General features: G+C 36.6%; 5 protein-coding genes across 9 annotated transcripts in view; 3 read left to right on the forward strand and 2 right to left on the reverse strand.

Moving 5' to 3' along the window:
• The window catches only part of LOC105165402 (serine/threonine-protein kinase svkA), a gene marked incomplete in the record, with an annotated part of 11729 nt that extends 2170 nt beyond the window's left edge, over window positions 1–9559 (forward strand). Inside the window, 18 exon segments of the mRNA XM_011084400.2 lie at window positions 5–20; window positions 106–228; window positions 930–1041; window positions 1289–1326; window positions 1455–1508; window positions 2019–2087; window positions 2220–2336; window positions 2425–2493; window positions 4570–4649; window positions 5031–5153; window positions 5231–5498; window positions 6248–6334; window positions 6426–6593; window positions 6808–6935; window positions 7060–7198; window positions 8433–8557; window positions 8662–8835; window positions 9223–9559. Coding sequence (XP_011082702.2) covers window positions 5–20; window positions 106–228; window positions 930–1041; window positions 1289–1326; window positions 1455–1508; window positions 2019–2087; window positions 2220–2336; window positions 2425–2493; window positions 4570–4649; window positions 5031–5153; window positions 5231–5498; window positions 6248–6334; window positions 6426–6593; window positions 6808–6935; window positions 7060–7198; window positions 8433–8557; window positions 8662–8835; window positions 9223–9259 — 1927 coding nt within the window.
• Window positions 10308–13024, reverse strand: LOC105165403 (PRA1 family protein H). Its single transcript, XM_011084401.2, has 4 exons — window positions 12434–13024; window positions 11859–11995; window positions 10817–10888; window positions 10308–10713 (listed from the first exon to the last, which is right to left on the reverse strand). Exons 1-4 carry the CDS (start codon window positions 12943–12945, stop codon window positions 10625–10627), a joined length of 810 nt encoding a protein of 269 aa, XP_011082703.1. The 5' UTR covers window positions 12946–13024; the 3' UTR covers window positions 10308–10624.
• Window positions 13118–17013, forward strand: LOC105165406 (ribosomal protein L11 methyltransferase). Of its 2 annotated transcripts, XM_011084404.2 has the most exons (7): window positions 13121–13598; window positions 13714–13797; window positions 14178–14318; window positions 14635–14700; window positions 14825–14992; window positions 15491–15820; window positions 16006–17013. In XM_011084404.2, the coding sequence occupies exons 1-7, from the start codon at window positions 13308–13310 to the stop codon at window positions 16117–16119; spliced, it is 1194 nt and encodes a 397-aa protein (XP_011082706.2). In that variant the 5' UTR covers window positions 13121–13307; the 3' UTR covers window positions 16120–17013. The 2 variants fall into 2 exon arrangements, with proteins under 2 accessions (XP_020550284.1, XP_011082706.2); XM_020694625.1 differs by lacking the exon at window positions 14635–14700 and having other exon boundaries at window positions 13118–13598.
• Window positions 15703–19570, reverse strand: LOC105165404 (suppressor protein SRP40). Of its 4 annotated transcripts, none has more exons than XR_002287271.1 (5): window positions 19268–19570; window positions 17204–18862; window positions 17015–17076; window positions 15917–16038; window positions 15703–15844 (listed from the first exon to the last, which is right to left on the reverse strand). XR_002287271.1 is itself a non-coding variant. In XM_011084402.2 (4 exons), exons 1-4 carry the CDS (start codon window positions 19334–19336, stop codon window positions 16057–16059), a joined length of 1818 nt encoding a protein of 605 aa, XP_011082704.1. In that variant the 5' UTR covers window positions 19337–19570; the 3' UTR covers window positions 15834–16056. The 4 variants fall into 4 exon arrangements, 2 of the variants coding, with proteins under 2 accessions (XP_011082704.1, XP_011082705.1); XR_002287270.1 differs by having other exon boundaries at window positions 15828–15844; window positions 15917–16084; XM_011084402.2 differs by having other exon boundaries at window positions 15834–16084.
• On the forward strand, window positions 22901–24940 carry LOC105165407 (putative pentatricopeptide repeat-containing protein At3g15200). The gene has a single exon (XM_011084405.2). The coding sequence runs from the start codon at window positions 22940–22942 to the stop codon at window positions 24509–24511; it is 1572 nt and encodes a 523-aa protein (XP_011082707.1). The 5' UTR covers window positions 22901–22939; the 3' UTR covers window positions 24512–24940.

Below are 25915 nucleotides of genomic sequence, written 5' to 3' on the forward strand. Positions count from 1 at the left end.
GAAGAGAAGACATCCAAAAGGTATCTTTGACATTTCTATGACTTTGTGGATTGGAACTATAGTGACTTATGAATCTTATTTTATTTCTTTCTCGTTGTTTGATAGGAAATTGCGGTTCTTTCAGAATGTAGATCCCCATATATCACGGATTATTATGGTTCTTATCTGCATCAAACGAAGCTGTGGATAATAATGGAATACATGGCTGGTGGTTCAGTTGCTGATTTGGTAGTTCATTATAGATCCTTCCTTTTGCTTCTTTCTTTTTTTCCATTCCAGATTTTTAAGTCCATACCTTAAACTGGCAGCATGTTGGGCGTGAAGTTGAGTAGTTGTAGTTAATTTGGGGCCTTTCCTAGAGAAATTGAATAGTCGACATCAAATTTGCCATATAGTACTCTTTGATCACTGGAAACCATTTTTTTCCACATTCACAATTGGAGATCCAATTTTCTTCCTGGTTATGCAAATCTCATGCAATATGCACAAATCTCTAACTCCAATCATATACAAGTAAAATTGTAAACCATGCATCTTTTCCTTTCTTGGGATATTCATCGAGAATAGCATTCACTGGGTTGAAACCTGGTATTTTTTAACCTCTCGTGATGGACGATCATGAATGATCTCAGTAGGGTTATGATGAAATAGAAATCACTTTGATGACAGGTAAGTGGTTGGTTCCTCAAAGTTGTGAACTAATATGAAGTGTGCTCCATTTTTGGGGTTATGCCATGCTTTGACTTACTGTGCACCCATTTGTGTTGCCATTTTTTCTATTTTTCATTCTCAAATGCATGAGATTATAACCACAGAAAGTAAGTTGCATCAAGGTGCAATGTTTCCGTATTTGAATTATTAAGTTAAGGAGCGGAATGCTGTGCGTCAGAGATTTACTGGCTAAACTATACTGTCTTATCCATCTGCAGATTCAACCAAATCAGCCGCTTGATGAAGCTTCCATAGCTTCTATTTTACGTGATTTGCTCCATGCAATTGACTATCTCCACAGTGAGGGGAAAATTCATCGAGATATTAAAGGTATGTTAGTAGGGTTAGCATCTCACTTAGTTTGCCTGAACCAGGTCTTGTCTGGCTCTTGAACATGGTCGTGTATTTGATCCAGCAGTTGCTATCCTTCTAAATTTCAAACGGCCTCTTACAGCTGTCTCTTATATTCTTCAATCTTCATGTGAAGGCAGATTACTGCCTTTCCATCTAGTCATTGTATCAATCTTCTGATTAACTCTTTCTTGCTTTAACATAAAAATAATTGTTGTTTTGGCAGCGGCAAACATTTTGTTGACAGAGAATGGTGATGTCAAGGTATAATTGTTGTGGTTACACTTTAGAGAAATTCATCATGTTTAACATAATTTTCACCATCTTAGAGATATTGCCTTTGGGTTGGAACTACAGCTAGCACATAGTTTATTGTCTTTCATCTGATACAGGTTGCAGATTTTGGTGTTTCTGCTCAATTAACGCGGACAATCTCTAGAAGGAAGGTATAATTACTTATCTTTGAGATTTTTTTCCTTGAAATATGCACACATGACATCAGAAACCTCTCTTCCTTATTTTGATAGCTGTGAAGTTTATTACTGTCCTATCACTCTGCCCTCCTCAGAGTTCTGGTACTATGTCGTTTTTTTCTCTCCCCCCTTAGCCCTGCTCATGTATGGTCTCTTACAGAGGGGGGCTCATTTATTTAAACTTGTCATAGCAACTCTTATGTGTTAACATGGTCTCATTGCGTTTAGTGTCGCTAACAATTTGGATTCATTAATTGCTTCATGCAATGATAGCATCACTGCCTTGACCAAATTCCTTGCCTTTGTCGAGTCGCCATCTATTTTGTTATGTCCATGGTAGATATCTATTAGAATGATGAATAATGTTCCTTACTGAAAACTTGGTTGAATTGTGTTGTCATGTTGTTTTTTAGTTTGGATATGTATTATGCTGAGATGGGAATTCAGTCATCAACCTCTATCTAATGCAATTAAAAGTAACAGACTTTTGTAGGGACACCTTTCTGGATGGCTCCAGAAGTAATTCAGAATTCTGAAGGATACAATGAGAAGGTATTTGTGTATCAATCATCCTTAGTTTTCCCATTTCAATTTCATTGCATTGATAATACTACTTGTAAATATCCTGTCTTGAAATTCTTTTATTCTTCCACATCATAATGTGGGAGCTCTGGCTTGAAACAGGCAGATATTTGGTCTCTAGGGATAACAGTAATTGAGATGGCAAAAGGAGAACCTCCCCTGGCCGATCTCCATCCTATGAGGGTGCTTTTCATCATTCCGCGAGAGAATCCACCACAGGTCTACTTTTGCGGTCTTCCCAGTGATTTTATATAATAGCTTTTATTTCCCATAATTTGTAGAATTCACATTATTGTCTGATATGCAGCTTGACGAGCACTTTTCTCGTCCTATGAAAGAATTTGTCTCACTGTGTTTGAAGAAAAATCCAGCAGAGGTAGCTTCTTTTTACTCTGAATCTCTACATGTCTCTGTGTTATGGGTTGGATTTGTCTATCTACCTTTGACTCTGCCATTATTTGTGCATATGCAATGAATTACTTGCGCTTGATGGTTATTTCAGCCATTGTAATTTCCAATTGGTGGGCGCCTTAGGGTTTACATAAACAAATGCAAATTCTGAAGCACTAAACAGGAGCACTATGTTTGGTTTCATTTATGGACTGTTCCTGGTTGGCATGTGGAACTTCAAGCTCTTTTTTTCTCTTTCTCAATGTTATTATGAGCACTGGGACTATGTGCTTGTAGTTTAAAATGGGGCTTCAAATTGGCTTATTTTGCATGAATGGGAGGGTTCCATAAACAAAATTGTCTGGAATTTAAAATTGGCTTGATGTGTGGAGTGGAGAATTGCATCTGCAGCTGTTACTATTAGTTCCTAGAATTCAAAGACTGATGCTTTTATTTGGATTTTGTCTTCTAAGAAGAAGACATGCTTACCTGAGATCCTGTAGTGAGATTTATGGTTTACTTGCCCCCATCTGGTATGTTATATCCCAAGGCATTATGCTATGTATCCGTGGTAGTTATGTTTTTGTTCAACTTATGCTTTCGGTTTTTAGAGCTTCACAAAGAAAGATGGCAATGGGTCCACATTAGACCCGAACCCAACGTTTTCAAACCATAACCGGGTCTCAAGTTTTGATGTTTTGGAGTCAGACCTGACCTGGATGCAGAGTATTTATTATATTTTCTTATCAGTTATATATATGTATTCATATGATGTATATTTCATCTCTACTTACATGTATACTTTTATAAATTAAAATAACTATACAAATTGTTTGTATTTTTAATTATATATAAAAGCAACATATTTTGAAAGTTTTAATAGTTTAACGCCTAAAATATGGATAAATACATTTACTAAAGGGTATTTGTTTTCAATAATATTATTGTCTCATATTTAGAAAGTTATGATATATTATTTTTTTTTTTAAAAAAAGGATAGTTTTAATCTTCTGGAAATTTTAAACCAGGCCTAGCGGGTCTAATCTGCCGGCCACTAGGTCCGGGGCGGGGTGTGTTGGGTCCAAGAAGTTCTTGGTGGGTGAGGCCTGGGTTTTGGCGAATCCGCCCTAGACTCAAACCACTGTGGTCTCGACAAAGAAATGGAGTCTTATAATTTCTAAAGTCCTAGTGTATACAGACTTGTAATCCCTATTATGATATAAGGCATCCTTTGTTGTTGCATTGGTACATTCAACTTTTCAAGTGGCTTATTGGCCTAAAAAGTTGCACTGGAGGTGAACAGATCAGCTGGCTTACAGGTGGATGCTCGTCTTATCTGTTTGGGCAGTCTATTATGAATAAACAGTAACATCCAACTGATATGTCCAAGTCTTGAAATATGTCTTTTTTAGTAGAGATATTGACCATTTAATTTTTTTTTTTAATGCATTTCCATCAACTTGATAATGAATGGCCTTGTTTCTGGTAACCTAACTATTAAGCAATCCATATTTGATGCATTTACAGTAAAAGAATGTCAAGCACTTTATGCGTATACTCCAAACTCCTTGAGTAAGAATATGAAACCCTCCAGCATCCGATGCGTACTTTTTGGGACTTGCTTGTTACTTGGTCTTTATAGTAAAAAATCTTTACAGTCACCAGATGGATGCTTAATAGTTTCTCTCGTCAATCTCATCAGATAAGAACTTATCTGAAAGAAAACTGAAGGAACTATAAGATGCTTCCTCTCCATTGAACTTGTCTCTGCTTCGTGGATCAGATTGATTTTTGTGATAACTTCCAATTAGATTTGTACTCTCTATTTTTCCATTCGTTAAGCAAAATAATATTGTCTGATCTATTTGTTATGATGTTATCTAAAACTTGTGCTCTGCATTCTTTCTGACCTATATGTAAACAAACTCTTCAGTGTTGAGTGTACTGGCAACTTGTTTGTCATTTTGAAGTTGTGTTTTATAACTCCTTATTTTCTTTTCTTTCTTTCTTTCTTTATTTATTCCCCATGCTATACTTCAGTTTTTTCACTTGTCTATCTTAGAGGCCAAGTGCGAAAGAGCTTCTTAAGCATCGTTTTATAAGAAATGCTCGGAAGAGTCCGAAGCTTGTGGAGAGAATCAGGTGTGTCAATTTCTCCTCATAACATATTTCATCATGAAAATTTATCTCAGAGTGTTTTAGCGACGGATAGAATTAATTACCGACTACGCGTTATCATTTGTGTCTTATCTAATGTTTATTTTGTAATGCTACATGTCTAATAGCTATTTAAGAGCAGGTCTTTTACAAACTGTTGTATCCCAACTGTCAAGTACTGCATTGCGTGTGTTAATATTTTGTCTGTAAACGGGCAGATATAAAAGTGGCGGTAGTTTTTTCCAACATGCTTAAGAGTCAGGTCATTAATTGTCAATTTCTTAGCATATCCTCCAATCTTCATAGTTTATACCGTGTCAAATGTACAAATTGATTTTTGGATGTAACACCCTACAATTGTTGCAGAGAGCGCCCCAAGTTTCAAATAGATGGAGAGACAGCTAACAATGGTCCAACTGCATTTGGGGAGGCTACCGGAACTGTAAAGGTGGCTAAAGATTCTGCAGTTGAAGACACGGTCCGAGTCAGGTCAGTTGAATCTGTTGACGCGTTATATTTCCTGATTCACATTAGTGGATGTTACACTGACTGTTATCAGTTTTCAGTAGTCAAGCAATGGGTCTGAGAAATAGTGGATGGGACTTCAGTATTGGTGGATCAACTAGCACTGGAACTGTTCGAAGTGTAGTAAGACCACCTCAGGTGAGAGATAGGAAGCCCGAGGTCCCATTAAATCAGTATACCACTAAGAAAATCTTAGACACTGGTACCCAGCGGTCTTCTGCTTCTGGACCAATGCGTCATACTTCATCAGAATTATCCACGAGGAAAGATGCTAACCATCTAATAAAGCAAGAAGATTATGATGAAGATGTATGGTATTCCTATCACTTTCTATGTATTTATATGCTGTTGCCTGTTTATTAAATATTTTAGACGCATACTGCTTTCTGTAACTTATTTCTGCGAACCTGAGGACTGGTTGCTCACAGGTGATCAAGTTTATTCGGAATGAATGAGGAACCAAAATGAATTCAAATGGGAAAATTTTGAATCTTCTCTAGAAAAACATTGTCAGACTTCATCAGCAATATCATATTGCCTTCTGTGGCAATCATTTGAAGTACCACTTTGATTTTTTATGCTTGGCTGTTGACCTGGCTTTTGTTGTTAGGATGTAGTTTCTGATCATTGGATCATGTTAGTTTCCACTTTGAACTTCAGATACTGTTATCGTGCATACTTTCATATTGCTAATTTGGTTGCCAGAGAAAATAAGCCCTGGTACATTTATGCCGTCTTGTTCTGATCAATGCTTAAAATCATACTTTCATATTTAAACTGGCTGTTGATCTGACTTCTGTGCGGCTTTTTCCATAATTGACTCATTGGTTTTATGAACTGAATCCAGCAATAACTTACACTTGCATCCAACTTTCATAGTTTCCAATTTACGGTCTAAATCACCGAAAAATAACGATGTTCAAGTTTCAAGAGTCAATACTCAGGATGTTCAAGACTGAATTTTGATAGATGGATTGCCTTGAAATCCTTATAAGTGTTTAAAAGTAGAATATTGTGAATCTGTTTTGTTTTACCATCAGATACTCCTGCACTTGCAGGAAGATGTTAGTGGGATGGGAACTGTTGTTGTAAGATCGCCAAGAGGATCTCAGCCCTCCTCTCTGTTCAGCAACCAAAGTTCCATGGTATGAGTCCAACTGGTTGAGCTTTACAAAAGGATACTCATGTTCCTGCTGTGCTATAATGATATCAATGGTGACACTTTTGGTGTTGCAGTCTAGCAGCACACTTGCCTCTTTCGAAGATGGTTCAATCAGTGGCACTGTTGTTTATCGTGGGCAGCACGACGATTCAGATTCTCCCAGAACTCCAAAGTCTAGGCTTGGACTTCAAGAAAGAACTTCTAGTGCAGCTGTTGAAGACAGTGAATTGAACCTTGCTGAGGTTATCATGCATTCTGAATAATATAAACCCTGTCTCGTTTTCAGTCAATCAAGTCAAAAATATAGGAAAGCTGTAGACCCTGGGATGGTTTGTGTCTAACATTGACCATACTGTAGTAGAATCTTAGGGCATTCACTTAAATTGCTTTAATAGTAGTAAGTAGTTTGTGTCTTCCATGATCATTCTGTTGAAACTTATCTGCTATTTCATTTAGGCTAAGGCTGCAATTCAGGGAGGAAGAAAAGGAAACGTTAGGGAAAGGTCTGGATTGAGCAAGGTTAACAGAGATGTGCAAGAAAGCAGAAGAGCGGAGCAACCAACAACAAGTTCTGATTCATCAAGGTAATAGCTATTCCTAGGTAGTTAAACATCTTGCATTTGGGGAGTGCCAGAATCTTTTCTCAGGAAAAGGTGCATTTGGCCTTACACATTCTTTTTTATGTTTAATTTTTCTGTTCCAATCCAGACATTCTTGTGATTATTTTGATGCTCAAAAAGCATTTTCAAGTTCGCGCTATACAAGTGATGATGAGGACAATGCAAGGAGTTCTGCAGCAGCTCTGTCTGCCCCATTATCCGTCCTTCTAATCCCTTCTCTTAAAGATGTAAGCACTTAGACATTGTTCATAGTTTCAGAGCTTCTTGGATTTGCCGTCCTATTATAATCTCTTCCACAGGGAAGAGAATTTGTGCATTAATATCTTATCTCTGCAGATTAAGTTCAACATCAGTGCCGTATGTTGATCAAGTTGAAAATATATACCTGAGGAAAGATATTAGGACATTTAACTATACAAGAGAAAAAGAAGGTTGAAAACATAAAATGCAGTTATTAGTAGGTTAGACTATTATAACTAGAACTTAACAGAGCCAAGTATTTGACAACAGTGAATCCAAATCCTATCAGACCTATGATGGCAAATCTGGTGAAACTTTCTCCTTGAATAGATTGGACATCTAGAATTTTCTTGCTAAAGGACTTGGAGCAAATAATGTATGGTCGCCACATGTCAGCTTGACAGAGGTAAATTATAATTGATGACAGAGTTTTATGAGGGTCAGAGAATTACATAATACTTGACATGATGACTGTTAGAAAATTTACAATATTGTGAAGCTGATAGATAAGATAGATAGAAGCATTGCATAGACTGAATTTGAGGAAGGATAGTAGGACGATGGATGATGCAATCTTGAGCATGCTGTTACATTTCTTCCACTAACTCAAGTTCAAATGTATTGAAATGTTTTGGTATTTACATATTATATTCTTGAGATGGATCATAGTTTGAGTTACCCGTCTCCCCCTCTGTCAGTTTGATGTGTGTGCATTTCTCTTGAAGAGGACTGTCTCTCGGGACTCAATCTCTTAATATTTTGGTCTTATAAAATGAAAATAGTTTATGTAGAAATTGCACCACATTCTGCTCTTGTCTGCATCTGTTGCTCCTGGTTTCTAAAGCCATAAACGGTAGTCCTATTTCTGTTTTTCTAATCCATGAGTAGTGTTGATCTAATCCTTCTCTCTTCAAGTCTAGTCATATGTGTCTGCGTGTTCCTTGAATCCAACAATTTCCTTGCCATTTTCAAGGAAAGGATTAGCAGCCATTGAAACTTACTCTTTTGTTAGCCAATATTGATTTGAGATTTTTGTGCCCATTACTCAGACAACTCAACTCCTATTCTTCTTTATGGTTAAAGATTATGCAAAGGTATATTTAAGTGAGACATCCTCGTAGTTAATTGAGAGATAGAAGCCATCAAAATGCATTAAATAATCGATAGGAGAATTTGGTAATTGCTGCTATTCTCTTTGACCTGTTGATGTTTATAATGTAGGCAATTGCTGATGATTCAGAAGGATCAGTCTTTCGGACGGTGGCGAACTCTTTAATGGACATGGAACGTGTTAAGCCTGGGTCTTCTGAACTACTTGTCACCAAGTTGCTTCAGCGACTGGCGAGGTGCATTAGCATTTCACGACTTCATTACCCTTTGAGCATGTAAGACTGGTAAAATGACCTGCACAGTAGTCGATCTTTCTCAAGAAGGTAAATATTTTTTGTAGTTCAAAGGAAGGGTCCCTGAAGGACCTACAAGAGCTGGCAGCTAGGATTTTCGGAAAGGGCAAGGCGGAACTACCAGCTACAAACACAGAAGCTGATAGCAAGAAAAAGCAGCAGAATAAGGATCACCATTCAAATGCCAATATGAGCCCACTTGCTAGGTTCTTGCTCTCAAGGTTTGTCAAAAAGGCTGATTGATTTTTATCTTAACATGTGACCAGTTAGACTTAGACCCATAAATGCTATTCTGCTAAATGGAAGCATGAAACTTCTCTCGTTCTCAGAAAATATATTAATGAAGAAAAGAGAGAAAATATGCACATTAGCAAACTGAGACAACAAAACCTCTATATCAGACCCCTTTTGTTATTACAACCGAGCACTAATGATGCTCAAATGGATAAAAGTCCGAGACCTTTTTCTCCTCACAACTGCAAGTTTTAGACAATGTGGTAGAGCAATACACCGTACTTCAATTCTGAATCTGCTCAGCTGATGCCACCTTCCTTGCCACGCTATCAAGTATGATGAGTACTTACTTTTCTCTTCGTCTATAAATGCAGATGGCAAGGCCATGTCTCCCGGGATCTAAATTCTTGAAAAGTGAGGTTGGATAATATTTTTTGTTATATTTGTGTTGCTGTTGTTCGAGTTAAAATGAGTCAATGTACATATCATCCAAGGAAACTGTAATTTATAGCCTTGGTAATTTTTGTTATACAATTTTCATGTTATTTTCTTCCTTCGCAACTTAAAAGGTCTCGGACAATTGGTCTGTAGTTTGCCTTGTATCGCTAGAGTGAAACAAGAAACTGTATCTATCAAGGTCATTGTACGTTGTATGAATTTTACTGATTCAAATTGTGGCCAAATTATTTGAAATCTCTAGATTAGGATGAAGCAGTTCAGTTTCCTCCGTATTTTTACCAAGTTATACAAACTGTTGAATGAGCAGGGAACTAGATACACTTGTTCGCCTTCATTGGTTTATTCCTCCAGCAAAATGCCAATGTTGAACGACTGGTAATAGATTAATCAGAAACATTTATAACCTTTTTCCCCATGGTCAATATATCAAATCTACCCACTTTGGCATGATTATGAATAAATTTGAAATTATCAATTTTTCTCTTGCTGTGTTATTTCTTTTTTAAATGTATAAAAAGAAAAAAAAATCAATGAATAAGATTTAAATAAGTTTAAAAATATTGTCTTTATTCAAAAAAATTTAAAAAATAAATAAAATTATAATTCCTCGAGCATAAAGGAATTAAAATCGGTTCACCACAAAAAAATAAATAAATAACTAACAAAGATTAATAAATTGAGCTAGTTGTTTAAACAACCATTAAAATAAATAATTTCTCAAACAACAAGAAATATCATAACTATACCAAACCTCTGCAGAGTTCCTTGTAATTTCTAAAAGAATTGTTTTATATCGTAGGTGCATGAGACTGAGTAGAAACAAACACATGCTCGGCCACACAATCTAGCACATAGTTGAACTTAAGTAGGGGGCGAGAACAGAGGAAAAGGTAAATATAGGGGAAATGATGACAAAGGCTGAGGACGAGTTGGAAACTGTAGTTTTTCCTGGGAAAAGAAATATAATGATTTTATTCTCTCTTTCCAGATGGTGCATGTCTTTTTTCACAAAACTTTCCTGTAAGCTTCCATTCGCAGGAAATATACCAAATTTACAATGGAACATGATGTATATATAATACAGCTACAAAAATTGACCAACATTTTCAGGAAAAACTGAAAAGTTAACGTACGACTAACCACTTTAACAATTGAATTATGGAAAAAGATAAAGACGAACCAACTCTAGATCAAACTGAGGGCTTTCTGAGACACAACTCATAATTATGTTATCCACCACTCAATTTGATATAAGAAAAACTTTACTCAGCATAAAGACGGAAAGAAGACTTTTACTCAACAAAATTTGGCTTAGTCCTATCTTCTAGCAGTTCTCCTATATCCACCTCTTACAGCAGGTTGCTTTGCGGGAGTCAACTTCCTAAACGAGGCATGTAGAATCATGACTGCAGAAATATAAATGAATAGAATCAACTCATAACAAGTACTAAAAGCGCATGAAAAACTCGCAAAAGGTAGGAAAAACAAATGCGACGAAATCAAATTCACCTGCATAACTGACACCAAGAGCCCAGAACACAGCCAACTGGACGTTGGAAATAAGCAGAATTACTGCAGTCACTGCAAAGTGAGGCTTTTTATCAATACCATGAAGGCATGGCATATTACATGGAGCTTAATTGTAATGAGGCTGAGTTACCTCGATGAATTTTATCCATTAATAAAAGCCAAGTTACTAGCATGTGGCCGTTACAGCAGGCACAACCATAGTAATGGAAAGCAACACTTGAGAAGAAGAGTCTAGAACAAACAAAGCTAAATAACAAATTACTACTACATTTACCAAGATAACAACTGGTCCTACCCAAGGATGTTATGTAGACGATGAAAGTCACTTACTGTATTCAAGAAGGACGAGAACTGTCACCAAGAAGAGAAACATGTTTTGCAAAACTCACACGGAATATGTGGAGTAATGGGTTCTTAGAAATGAGTTATGCTGATCACAAGGTTGCATGCTGCTAAATTCTCAACCATGCATTCCTCATTCCCTAAGGCAAGTACTGCTGCAGACATTTGGATATTAGCACCCCCAACCCCAGAAAGTTGTGGTCTCTCTTTCCTCCCCCATGATGAGTAAAGTGACAACCATGGTGATAGTACTACAGGCATTGTCACGTGAACACAAGTTTCTCTCTCAACAAAAGGAAAAGATCAGGAAAATACAGAGAAAGATCTTATTTGTTTGTCTGTCTCCTATCACTGTATTTTCAACAGCTAGGAGGACTGCTTGCTTATCACAAGTCACAACCATGCTTGAAAGCCAATTTCAAAATATCATATTCTTCAATTAGGGTATAAACTGTGTTGCACAAGAAAGGCAGAGGCACAGATCAAACCTAAGAGAAGCACTATCCTCGAGGATTTTGAAACTACTGCAGGGATTGATGTTGTGGAGGATCTCTTCCGCTCAAGCAAAAAAGATTCATATTCAATATAGCTTTTCTACATGCACTCTGCCTCATCATGATGCAAAAAATAGAAAGCAAAAAATCGCGCAGAGAAATTCGTAAGATGAGGAGAAACTTACCACATTGAGCAATACGAATCAAAGTTTGTCTTATTATAGGATATCTGTCCAAGCCCCACCGGTCACTGCTGAACTTAAATACATCCCAAAGAGCCAAGCAAGAAATAAGACCGGAAAGGGCTATTGGCAACTGATACCTGCCATCATAAAGGACAAATCTCAAACAATGACAATAAATGAGTGCAAGAAATAGATTTTAAAATTAACATGAAGCAATCACTATCCCCAATATACCCAAAGGAAACATGAATTCATCCAACAGTTTCTAGCTAATGGGACATTAAAAATACAATCCTTGATCAAACTCAGACTTAACTCAGATGCAACTCGTAGTTCATCAGACAAACAGTAGAATACCGGCAATAAAGGGGTAATTGTATACACACAAACGAATACCGGCAAAAAACGGATAATTGTATCTCCAAAAGCAGCTAAATTACAATCTTTCACCCCATCGAACATTTTTTATCAGCTCTTAATCTAAAACAGATAGAAAGAAAGATATCTTACTACGGTAAATATAACGTAGACAAACCAACAAAGACAGATATTACAGAGAGAGATGAATTAATTACAGAGAACAAGCAAAGAAGAGGACGAAGAGGGAGGCATAATTGCGAGCAAAGCGCTTGACGTTCTCATGGACACGGAGACGAGCCTGGGAAGGAGAAGACGGGAACGAGTACGATTCAGAGGAGCCAAAGAAGGCCAGAGTCCAAGGCGGTGTATTGGCGGCAAAGTCATCGGTGGCAAGCTTCGAAAAGGGGTTGAAGGTGAGGAGCGATAAAAGAGTCCAGATGGGGGAAAAGAGTCGTGAGACAAAAAACACTCTCTTAGGAGGTATCGAAGTGGGGGTGGGGGTGGTGGTGGAGTGGGCCGCGGAATTAGAGGGTTTAGCGGTGGTGGAGATGCGGTGGAGGTCGGTAGTGCGCTGGTCAAGGATTTCGAGGTAGCCGGAGTCGCGGAGCCAGGACTCGAATGCGGGTTCGGGTACGCTTAGAGAGAGGGGGTTGGGGGCGAAAACCATATCTTTCCTGTTTGCTCTCTGCTGCTCTGCGGGAAAAACACCGAATTTTATCTTTGACATGTTTTTGGGTTGCTCTCTCTCTCTCCACTACATCAAATCAAATTTGTTTCTCTTCAGACATTAATTATTATATCACCTCAACTATACCTTAAACAACAAAGTCCTCTAAAATTATTGTGCCTTTTAAAGCTCAACTGCTATTGATTCATTCTTAAACAAATCAAGTATATGACAAATATTTGTGTACATAATAATATGAAATATTACCAAAATAACATTTGAGAGATCGAAATAGTATATAATAATATATTATATTTATTATATGATTGATTTAAATTTTATCAAATCTAATTTATATTGTCCGACTCAAGATGAAAACACAACGGACGGACTCAAATTCTTAACACATCCAACTTGCGTCCATGTCACTGCCACTCTCTTCGCTTTGCAGTCATTTCTTCAAACATCTAACGTACTGCAATTCTGCCACCACTTTCTTCTCCTTCCTCCGCCGCATACATTGCCTTCCTCCACCGAATCGCTTCTCGTTCGTCCCCTCAGCCAGAGCGGCAAGGCAGCAACTACTATCGAGGCTCAATGTCACCGCTGTCAATTGTTCTACTCTACCCTTGCACAATGGCGCCGTCACTGCCCATGACGCCTTCATTTTACATTACCTTTCCGTTCGCATTTGCTGCCCGAGACACGTTGCTGTAAGGACATTGCATGTTCTTCTCTCATAGTGTGTTTGCGTTGTCCGTGGTAGACAGAATCCCGTGCTAGTATGCTGTGTGTTCTGATCTTAAGAAGTCAATTTTTTTAAACTAGGACGTGCTCTCGGAGTCTCTTCTGTGTTTCGGAGCCAGTTCCACTACCATTGATGAACTAGACAGCCACGAGTCCGGTGAAGAGGTTAGGCGAGCTTGGCAATTTACGATTTGAATTAACGTTTGTAACGTATTGGCCACAATCAAACCCTAAAGTTTCTATTATTTACTTTTGACTACGGTCAAATTGATGATTCTGGGAAAAAACTTCGAATCGTGAAGTATCAGTTTCTAGTATTTATGTTTTTTTATTGTTTCTCAAATATTTTTAGACAAATTAACTTAATTGCTCAGGAGCTTCTGCCAAAAACGAAAAACTAGCCAACTTGATTGATTTACTGTATGAAGATGAAATCCATTTTTTATGATGCTGAGTAATATCTTCGTAAACGGGAGGTAGCATTAGTAATCCTATATGGCAAGACCCTTGTCGTGGTAGCCAACTTTGGTAATTTTAATATACAGATATGGATCAGTTCTACATTTGACGTAGACCAGGATGTGAAAGATTGCATTTCACGAGCTGCTGATTCAGTTGGATTGAAAGAGATACCTAATTACAAAGTTGAAATGCATGACCACACTGATTGGATCAAACAAACTCAGGTAAATGTGGCCATTTTGCTGTGGCGCTTTTGAAACCAGACATTATAGCTTCTGCAATATGTATAGGTGCATAGAGCACTTTCAGCTTTGTCACCTGACTCACTTCACAAAAGAAAATGAGCAAATGCTGCCTACTTGGTGTTTTGCAACATAGCACAAATTTTTGGTTGTGAATATTAGTAAACTCTTGAAGGTGAACAATTAAAGATGATGGATTCACCTCATATCAGTAAGTTGAACATATCAGCTAATTGTGCTTTGCTAACTAGGTGCTCACTGTGGATTTTTTTATTTTTTATGTATATATCTATTTCAGGAATCTTTTCATCCAGTGGAAATTACAGAGGGACTTTGGATTGTGCCTGAATGGAGAAATCCCCCAGTAGGAAGCTTCCATATATTTTTGCTTTGCATATGCTTGCAGCTGTTCTTATAAATACTTGCACTAATTTTGTGAAGTGATATGATGACATATATAAAATCATTGTGTGTACTTGGACTTGCAGAATCTTCAAGCAATAAACATAGTTCTGAATCCTGGTTTGGCATTTGGAACTGGAGAACATCCTACAACTAAGTTGTGTCTATTACTGCTGCGTCGATTAGTAAACGGAGGAGAATACTTTCTGGACTATGGCACAGGTTCAGGTGTTCTTGCAATTGCAGCACTAAAGGTACTTCACTTTTAAGATAGACTTACATTGAGATTTTTCTGAACTGGTTCTTGAATCAATTCCAGAATCCACTTTATAGCCCTTGACCTGGTATTTGAATCTTACAAATACCCATGTTATGCCCTCTTCCCCAAGCTTTCAATTATGACATTGCCTCTTGATATCATAATGCAAGGGAATGGGTTGCTACTGCAGTTGTCTAATCCAGAAAAATAGAAATTATTGTTTCATGTTTTTCCAATTTATAATGTTGATTTTCAAGATATCTGTTTTCACCTAAATTCGATCAATCATGCCCAAGCCAGAAGAAATTCATCATGAGTTGGTCTTCAGTTGACACACATTGCTCACTTCTGTATTGCATATGTCATGGTTTTTATACTCCCTTTTTGCTGAGATGATTTTCCTTCCATTATTTTTTCGCTCTAAATTCTTATATATTACAACAATCTCCGAATACTCTTTTGCTGAATCTGTCGTTTTTCGCTGAGATTATAGTTTGGTGCGGATCTGTCAGTTGGATTCGACATAGAGCGACAAGCAATTACATCAGCCCGACATAATGCTGCTCTGAACAACATAGGACCCGAGAAATTGCTGCTAAGTCTTGTTCCTAGCAAGAATGGTCCTGAGTTTGAGAATGAATGTCCATACGAGGACATCAGCTCTCAGGATTTATACAATTCAAAGATCATTGCGGAGAAAGACAAGTACGATGTGGTAATTGCTAACATATTATTATATCCCCTGCTAGATTTGGCAGAACGAATTGTCTCGTATGCAAAGCCCGGTGCTGTAGTTGGTGTTTCTGGAATCATATCTGAGCAGGTATGCTAACACATGTCCAACAACCTAAGCATACGAGGAAAAAATCGGATAATCTTCTGTTGATCTTGGAATTCAATTGTAATATTGTAGCTTTACCTTTACTGATATAGATAAATATAGAAACTGATTTTGGTTCAAGGATCATTCTGGAGTTGAACAGATTTCTCATCCTCTCTTTGTTGCAGGTTCCAACTGTGGTAGAACATTATTCCCAATTCCTGGACGACATCAATGTGTCAACTATGGATGATTGGGCTTGCATAACTGGTTCAAAGAAAACAGAACCAGGCACTACTTAGATTAATATTTTGATATCAGTTAAACTGCGAACCACACTTCCGTATTGATTTGCATGTCATATGAAGTGATACAAAATCAATTCATTAGGCATTCTTCATACACTTATGATTTTGTACTACGTGAATTATTCTTCATGTAGCAGAGTACTATTTGATTTTTTTTTTGTCATGCATCATACATTGAACTCTAACCTTTAAAAGGTTCACTTCCATGTTTCACTGTTGGACATTCAAATATGATGGTTTCGGTTTTATAGCGGTTAACACCAAATAGCAGATAGCTTATATGGATTGTCCGAATGCCGCCTCCTTAAAACTAAAAACTCAGAGCCTCGTGAAGTTACTAAGGGTGTAAAGGCAGTTCTCTCCAAATAAAAAAGCGAAAGAAAGAAAGCTATAAGCATAAAAAAGAGAAGCTGAGAACTATGTTTAGCAAACTCTAGAGAGTTAAACAAGCAGAATTAACAAAAGGACTAACCTGACAAACTTACACCATTCGCAACTGGTTCCTCAAGTCAAGCAATATATTCTATACTATTGAGTATTATTTGTATTGCACAAGGATGGCAGTTGCTCTATTACTTCATATGCATTTATGAGAAGATAAAACAGAAAATGATCAACTACTGACCAAGCAAAGATGCAAACGTTATTTCTAGAACCAACAATATTTCTTGCAGTTATTTTAACTGAGAAAGAAATATGCAGTGAACATTTTACCAATAAAGATACCAAACATTTTCTCAAAGTTTGTGAGTTCAATTACTGAAAGTTATTTGTCCAGATAATTCATCAATATGTCCTTGTTTCGCATTCCCTATCGAGCTAAAAGAGCAAGTTGGGAGCCAGTATCGTCTAACAAATCCTACAAGCCAAAATCCAATTATCACATTACCGTCTGAGTTGCCTCCTAGCCAGAGCAGGGGTCTTTTTTGGTATGTAAACCTTATAGCTCACCTGGTAAAGATTCAAATGTTATGATATCAAAAGCAATAAAAACAGAAATATGAAACGTCATGAATCATGCATAATTTGGACAAGAATCATGAACACTTCCAGAATCATGCTACAGGAAAGCTCTTACCTGTACCATCTCACCTCCCCTCATCACTGACATCGTTTTCTGCTCGAATTGAGAACCGTCCTTAGTTTCATCTTTTTTATGTTCTAAGCTGTGTTCTCCAGATATTGGTCGCTCAGAAGATGCTGGTTCTTTGTTAGACAAACTGCAGGCATTAATAGTTCCCGCTCCTGGATTAGTCTCACTTGTTGATAAGGTTTTTGACAAAACAGCAGGCCAAGTGGTGCATTTTTCCTCTTCTGGCCCTTCTAAAATTGCTATCTTGTCAGCTGGATGTACGATAGTCTGTTCAGTGATTCCAGGGTTCTCAATGTGTTCCTCATCTGGCAGTTTCTTAACCTCAGAGAGAGGAAAATCTCTTTTCAAAAAGGGCCCACTTGTCTGGTTAATTTCTTGAAGATTAGAGTCACCCTGCTTGGTTGATTTGTTCGGAACATTATCAACCCTTCCAATGGATGACCCATTCAAATCACTCTCGTTATTTATTCTAGGACCAGAACTCCTCGGACCTGAGTGGATCCCCCCTCGGAACTTCCTCAAATTTTCCAGAGCTTTTTGCCTCAAGATCGACTCCAGATCACCCCCACCTAAAGCAGCAACAGGAGCAGACTCATCAATCTCTTTCGCCTTGAAATTCTTCATATGAGCTCTGTCGGACTGAAGATTACAAGCTTTGTCTTTATCACCTTCATCAATTCCAGATATTCTCAGTTCAGTTGCATTTTCATCAAGGACATTTTCCACACAAATTCTCTTATTTGATGCAACATAAGACTGGCCATCTGAATCCATCTTACTTCCCCCTTCATTACTGTTCAGACTTCTGGGAGATGGGTAATCATCATGGTTGTACACAATCTCTTCTTTATGGGGGTCCTTCTCCCATATGTCTTCCCCTTCATCACGGGGTTGATCAGCAATGGTAATAACTGATCTCAGCCGTCTAGAATTACTCACAGGAGCTAACGCCACATTGCTGTGAGTGACAGGAGCCAATACCCCATCACGATCACTGACACTAAAACTGTGATCACTATCCTTACGGCAAGAAGAACAACTTGGAGACCTTAATTTCCGCTTTTTCCGAGGCTTGTAAGATTCCCCACCTCTCAGCTTCTCTGTTTCATCATTAAGAATTCCTTTCTTCCTTCGACGCTTACGATCAGCACTACTGCTGCTACTAGTACTTTGGCATGTGGAGCAGCTCTCTGAATCAGAGCTTGAAGAGCTGCTCAAATGTCTTTTGGACTTCTTTTTGGAAGATTTCTTTCTTGGCTTAACAACACTATCTCTACCCAATGTTTTCCTTTTTCTGACAGTGTGTGCATCTGCGTCCACGTTGGGGCTAGCAGATCTCCTTCGAGCCCGTTTACTTTTACTCTTTAAACCAACTCTTGATCGTCTAGCCCTCCTGTGCTTAAAACCACTGTCATAAGTAGACAAGGAATCAGAATCAGACCTTATAGACAGATCATCAGAATCAGATGACACCGAGTAGTCACGACGAAGTTTCTTGTTTCTATTTCTTCTTCTCCTATGATTAGATTTTGAAGTGGAGGACGAAGTATGTTTTGCACTTAATGAATCATCATCAGAGTGCGAAGAAACTGAATCATTAACGCGACGACGCTTCTTAGATTCCTTTCTCCAATTCTTCTTTTTCTGCAAAAGCCAACCGTAAAACATAATTCACCCAGAGACAGGAGAATTACTTCATACTAATGTCCAATAAATCAGATTCAAGCAAACCCGTGCCACGAAAAGTACAATGTACTACCTTTTTTCCAGAACAAAATGACATTACCTGGGTTTAACACAATTACTTGCTTCAAAAATTCGATCTTTAAAATGGGTTTTTCACCAGCTTAATTGTTAAACCAAAGAAAGGGCATACCAAAGAGATAAGAACTAATCGAAAATATCCCACATCAAGACTCATAAATTTACAATTCAAAATCAACTCTTAAAAGCATATACAAATTACAAGATTACTACAGACACCTACATACAGATTGGCATTAAATCGGAAAAGTTAAAACCATACAGTAACGGAGGAGAAAAAACAACCTGAGAGGAAATCTTGTCGCGCTTCTTCTTCGACGATTTTCTCTTGGAGGAAGAACCAGTTCTCCCCATTGTCTTGTGTGCTTTTCCTTTTATACCAATTCTTCCTCTTCCCTGTTTCTCCTTCTACCTGTAAAAAAGATCAACGGAAAGAAAAGAAAACGAGCAGAGAAATGAGTAGATACCAATAAATACGAGAAAAATTAAGAAGTAGGAATTGGAATTCATGGGACAAGAGAGCAAAGTTGGAACGACTGCGGGCGCCGTTTTTCTCAATCTGTTTCTGCACTCTCCAAATCCAAACAAAGTACTCTGAACTCTTAAATCGTTTGCAAGTAAATAAGTCGCGTTATCAAGTATCACGTTTTCATCCGTCTATCATACATGTAGACCTCTATATGATCTTACCCCGAAAATTATATATCTTTTATCTCTAAACTCTTATTCATTTTTAACCCCTAAATAATTCCAGATTACAATTTTGATCCTTCAAATGATTTTTTTTATTTATTTTTATCATCTATACATCAAATCTAGTGAAAATGCCTCACGTGACATGTACATGAGGTTGAAATGAGGTAATTCAACTCAATTTTGTAGGGTTTAAAACTAATTTGTCTCTTTTCTAGAATTAATGTTTTTACAATTGGATGCGAAATCGAATCGATTAAGTTATCGAATCACTAAATCACTGATCCAGTCTGTCTAATCGAATTAAAAAAATTAATTAACCCATATATGTATATATATATACAATATATCACTATATTCTATAAGTAAAAAGATAAAATAAAATAAAATAAATGTACAATCCAATTCAACATAATTAGTTATAGTAACCAAAGAGATAAAATAATTAAATAAAAGTAATCAAATGTACTATAATTTTGTAAAATTATCATACCTTTTGACTTTTGGCATTGAAATTGAGAAAAATTTGAAAGTTTGTAAGAACTTGAGTTGAGGTGAGGGCGGGTTGAGGCAAATCCAAATCGCAAAGTGAGTTATAAAAATAAAAAAACTATTGAAATGGTTAGGACAAGCAACCAAATGCTCGATTTTACACTGAATAATTGATAGGTGTCGAGATCATAAAAAATAATTTCTACATATATTTTTGTATAAGTGGAAGTAGGGTCAATTTTTCATAAATTGATTTCAAGTCGATTCCTTTAAAGATAAAAAATAGTAGGGGAGGATTTGATTATAAGAAGAATAAAAACTAAATTAAATTAGAGAGATAATAAAATTAAAAGAGGTAAATATAGACGACCTTTTCGGTTAAAATTGTGTTCATGCTTGATCCTATTGGTTGATCATCGATGCAAATATAACACTTGTTTAAATAAATAAACCAGATATGGTCATTGGTACGATCTAATGATCTCACATTTTCTTATATTTTCATCAGCCAAGGTACGACTGTTGCCTAAATCCCTAATCAATGAACAACCATGGGAACGTCCACAAGATTTAATCCATCAACAATATTAAGAATTAGAAATGTCTGATTCTAACTAACAAATTCATCTGAGAATAATTCATTTAAGTTAGATCATGCATTCCTCATTACATAATTAACTATTATGACATAATCAATCATGCTATGTTGCTACTAATTATTAAACTAAATAAACAATTACACGAATTTGCAAAGTTCAATTAGCTAAACAAACTTTCTTGGTAATGAACGGACCGTTTTATTCATAAATCAAATGTTTGTAGTAAGAGCACAGAGAATAACATAAATACTTATTTTAACAAGAGTAGTAAGCGTAGAATTAGATCTCACAACATTTACGAATCAAGCAATCACCTTAATCTTAACCAGAAAATAAGAAAATTAGCTTAACATGCTAATAGAAGAACACATTAAAAAGAAGTGGAATTCCATTAATAACTAGGCAAATATATTGACATTTAAAAAGAATTCAAAGATAAAATCGTCAATAGTCCCTATGGATTTTAGATGCCCTCCTATTTATACTATAAGCTTCCTGTGAATCTAGACATAGAAGATGGTTAGGTACATAATTGACTCTAAAAAGTTAACAAATCATTCATTTGCATCAGTCAAATATCCCAAAGGATTCTTTTCAAAATCATAGAGGAATCATCCCTTTTTCTTCAGCATAAATCGCATCTTTCCTTTTTCTTCAGAGTTGACCGCAACATTAAGCGTGGGCACATCTATTCAAAACAACAAATCTGTACAATTTTATCATTCCTTCCTTAAATGTCTTCAATTGCCATTTTTAACTCAATTATGCCATTTTTACTCCTCATCATATCTTTTGAGCTGGAAATGCAATAAATCTATATGAATAAAAGTATTTTAGCTCAAAAGAAAGGTATAATCATTATCAAAATATGGTAAATTGTGCACTTATCAACAACATAAGCACACTAATTTTAGTTAAAATATTAGAAAAAAACGTTTTCTTTCTTTCCCAGTAGAATGAAATCCATTGCAAAACAAGCACGGAGGTTGTGCTTCTAAAATCGACTAAGAAATTCTATAAAATTTGTTCCAATCAGATGAGTTTTGAAGTTTGAACTCATGTTCCATTGCCTTTTGCTTTCAATGTTCTATGGAAGTGTGTGAAAATGATGAATAAGACAATTGTGAAGTTAATTTAGAAAAAAAGATTAAAAAAAAAATCCATATTTCAAGCATGACAAAGTGGGTAATTTACCTAGGCGCGTTATGCTTTTCTGTCAAATTTGTCAATTACTGGACCGAAACTATAAATTGTGATTATTTAGAAGCTAAAAGCAAATAAGTCATCAAACTTAGGGACCCAAAACATAATTCTCCCTATATTACTTAGTACTTTCCTTTGGCTTCTTTGCTTTTTAAGATAAATAATATACATATTTATTATGTTAGTGAGAAAACTATAGTAAAACCTCCATAAATTAATAAACTCTCTAAAATAATAAAATCTTCCAGTTCTGATTTGGGCCTTTGTAAAAAATCATCAAATTCGATAAGATAATAATTTTTTGAAAAATTTCTTTATAAATATTAGGTCCCATTAAAAACTCTAAATTAATATTTCAGAAATATTACAATTATAAATATTATGGTAATTTGCTAAAATATAAAATATGTAATGATTTACGCATTTAATCATTCATGAATAATTTTGCGATGCCTTTTAGATGAAAAGACATGGTTGGGTGTTATGAATTATTTTATTTTCATGTTGAGATTTATATAGTATATGTTTAATTCATCATGCATGAATATATTTAATTGGCTATAATAGTTATTTAAGTGCAACAAATTAATGTAAACATGATTTTAAGTAATTTCAATGAATTAATACATGCGTTTATGAATATAATAGTTAATTGTATACAATAAATTGAATATATTTAATTAGTTACAAAGAATTGATTGGTTCATGAATATATCGATGAAACATATATGAATTCATTTATTTTCAATACATATGTACTAAATTTGCTGAATTTAAAATGTCTCTCTTTTAATTAATAAAATATTAATTTATCAATAAATTAATATCTCTCTAAATTAATAAAATTTTATGGTTCCAAAATTATTAATTTGTAGAGATTTTACGATATAAGGATTTGAGAGTTATTCTTGTTTACAGCTGCTCTGGTGAATGAAAGTGTGCTAAAACTATTACAAAGTTGGAGCTAAGCATGCATCGCAGATTCCGACTACCATCCCTGCAAATCCATAGTTTATTGTCTTTGCATTCCTCGGTTCACACACCATTCATTTCACGGAAATTTCTTGTATTTTCTGTCTCAATTCAGCACTATCATCAGATTAATCCAAGTAATTTCACTAACAATCACAAACCCACCAAACAATTACTGCAAAACGCGCCTGGAAACACCACCACTGACAATGAAGCGCTTAACATTCAAACCCTCTTAAAGATTCATTGTCAGGAGCCTATTGAAGGAATTGGGCAGCGGCTCGACGAATGCAATCTCTCGTTGTCAGAAGACTTGATTCTCAATGTGCTCAAACGGCACCGATCGGACTGGAAACCAGCTTACGCATTCTTCATCTGGGTTTGCAGAACCAAGAGATTAATTGGATTTTTGCCGGGTACTACCATCTACAATGAAATTCTTGATATTCTTGGGCGAATGAAAAGGTTTAAGGAATTCCTGCAAGTGCTCGACGAAATGTCGAGGAGAAAAAATTTGATAAATGAGCGCACTTATGGCATTGTGGTAAGCAGATTTTCGGCGGCGCATAAAGTTGATGAAGCGATTGAGTTTTTCAACAAGATAGAAGATTTTGGACTCGAACGCAACTTGGTTGCATTTCAAACGCTTTTGTTGTCGCTTTGCCGGTATAAGCACGTGGAGGAAGCCGAGGTCTTGTTCCGCAATAAGAAAAGTGAATTTAGAGATGATATCAAGACGTGGAATATCATTCTTAACGGATGGTGTGTGCTGCGTAGTTTACCTGATGCGAAGAGGTTTTGGAAGGATATCATTGCATCAGAGTGCCAGCCGGATAAATTTACCTATGGGATTTTCATTAACTCATTGAGCAAGTCTGGGAAAATCAGCACTGCAGTGAAGCTGCTGAGGACAATGTGGGAGAAAGGTTGCAGGCCGGATGTGGCTATTTGCAATACCGTCATTGATGGATTGTGTTTCAAGAAGAGGATTCCTGAGGCTCTTCAGATTTTCAGTGTGATGAATGAGAGGGATTGTTCACCAAATGTTGCTACTTATAATTCGCTTATCAAGCATTTGTGTAAGATTCGGAGGATGGATAAAGTTCATGAGCTGTTGCATGAGATGGAAAAGAAGGGAGAGAGTTGTGCACCCAATGACTTAACCTATGGTTATTTGTTGAAGGCTGCTAAGAAGCCTGAAGAAGTTGACGGGATCTTGGAGAGGATGGAAAAGAGTGGATGTAAGCTGCAAGCAGATACTTACAACTTGGTGTTGAGGTTATTCATGGAATGGGGAGATGAAGGAAGGTTGAAATATACTTGGAATGAGATGGAGAGGAGTGGATTGGGACCTGATCAACGGTCTTACACAATCATAATTCATGGGCTTTATGATAAAGGAAAGATAGAGTATGCATTGGAGTACTTTGTGGAGATGATGTCGAAGGGAATGGTGCCAGAGTCCAGGACCAAGTTATTGGTTGATGAAATGAACTTCAAGTTGAAGGAATCAGAACGGTTAGGAGCAATGGGATTGAAGAATTGGCAGCAAGGCAAGAAAAATAGATAGCTCATTTGCATCCATTTCATATTCCATTCTTGATTCATAAATCAACAGCAGCTGGCGCTTTGGGGAGAAAAAAGAATAATATAGAGAAGATGACCTAATGATTATTTGCCAAGGAAACCAAGGGATTCCTGATTCGCACTTCACATGCAGAGGGCATGAGATGCTGCAATCCTTGAATTTGCATATACTCTTCGAAAGCTGCTAAGAAGTCTTGGCAAGTTGATGGAATCTTCAAGAGAACTGAGCAGAGCAAATGTGGAGAACTCATAACACGATTCGAGTTCATGGCACGAGGTTATCAGCCTAGGGAGTGCATTATTCTTCATAACCTTGCTGTACTTTGAAATTACCGTTACAGTTTATATAGCAATCTTTCGGTTCAATTTTGTACTTCCAAAATTTGTAATTCAAGTTTGATTTTTCTCTTTATCCTCACAATTTCACTTCTCTATGGACATGCTATTTTATACCATCAGATTCCTATATCGTTCTTACAGTTTCCTTGGACTCAAGGAATTGCTCAAGATTGTGTTTTTGTGTACATGACTCATTTTGAACTCATTTAACTGGACCTATTTTGGGTTCAACCAAAGTTTGGCCCGGCCCCTCCTCCCATTTGCTGGCCATGCACTTCATCTACGATCAAGATCTTTTTTATATACACCCAATACGAAAACATAACATATCAAGAATTAAGTTATAATTTTAACGAGACGTGCTTTATATTAATATTACATGGTTCATACTCTTTAATATTTTCACCACAATAAAGAAATATCACATAATGAGAAATTATATTTTATTAAAACAATGTGATTCATAACTTTAATATTTTCACACTTGATACACACAAAAAAAAAGAAGAAGAAAAATAAATTTTAAAAATCAATGCTTCAATCATGCCTGTGTTCCAAAGTCAATTCCACAGGGTCATTCAGTGGTCCTTTCGCCGTGACAAGTCTTGCCCAGGGCCACCACACACACAATAGCAATTGGCATGCCAATGCCACACCTCTCAAATCACGACAAACACACACACATATATAAGTATGTGTGTAGGTAGGTAGAGAGGGGATACAGATACAGACATACAGTAGTTGTTACTTATTGTCCGAAAGTCGTGAATCCTGAGGTAGGCATCCGTATGATGATATGAAGACAAGTTCCAAATCCAAGCTTTTGGTGCTCAACACTTTTTATATATGTACAAGAGGCGTATACACAAATAAGCAAAAGGGAATGGGCGTCCCTTTTTGCGTATCTGCAAACCCCTTTTTCATCATTATCAAATTCCAAATTACTTGCACCATTTTGGAACTTGGCATGCGTCTTTATGTCCTTGCATTTCATACCCACCATACTCATCCCCCCCCCCCCCACCCACCCCCCCACCCCAACCCAAAT

The sequence above is a fragment of the Sesamum indicum genome, linkage group LG6, assembly GCF_000512975.1.
Source record: "Sesamum indicum cultivar Zhongzhi No. 13 linkage group LG6, S_indicum_v1.0, whole genome shotgun sequence".
NCBI classification, from domain to species: domain Eukaryota; kingdom Viridiplantae; phylum Streptophyta; class Magnoliopsida; order Lamiales; family Pedaliaceae; genus Sesamum; species Sesamum indicum.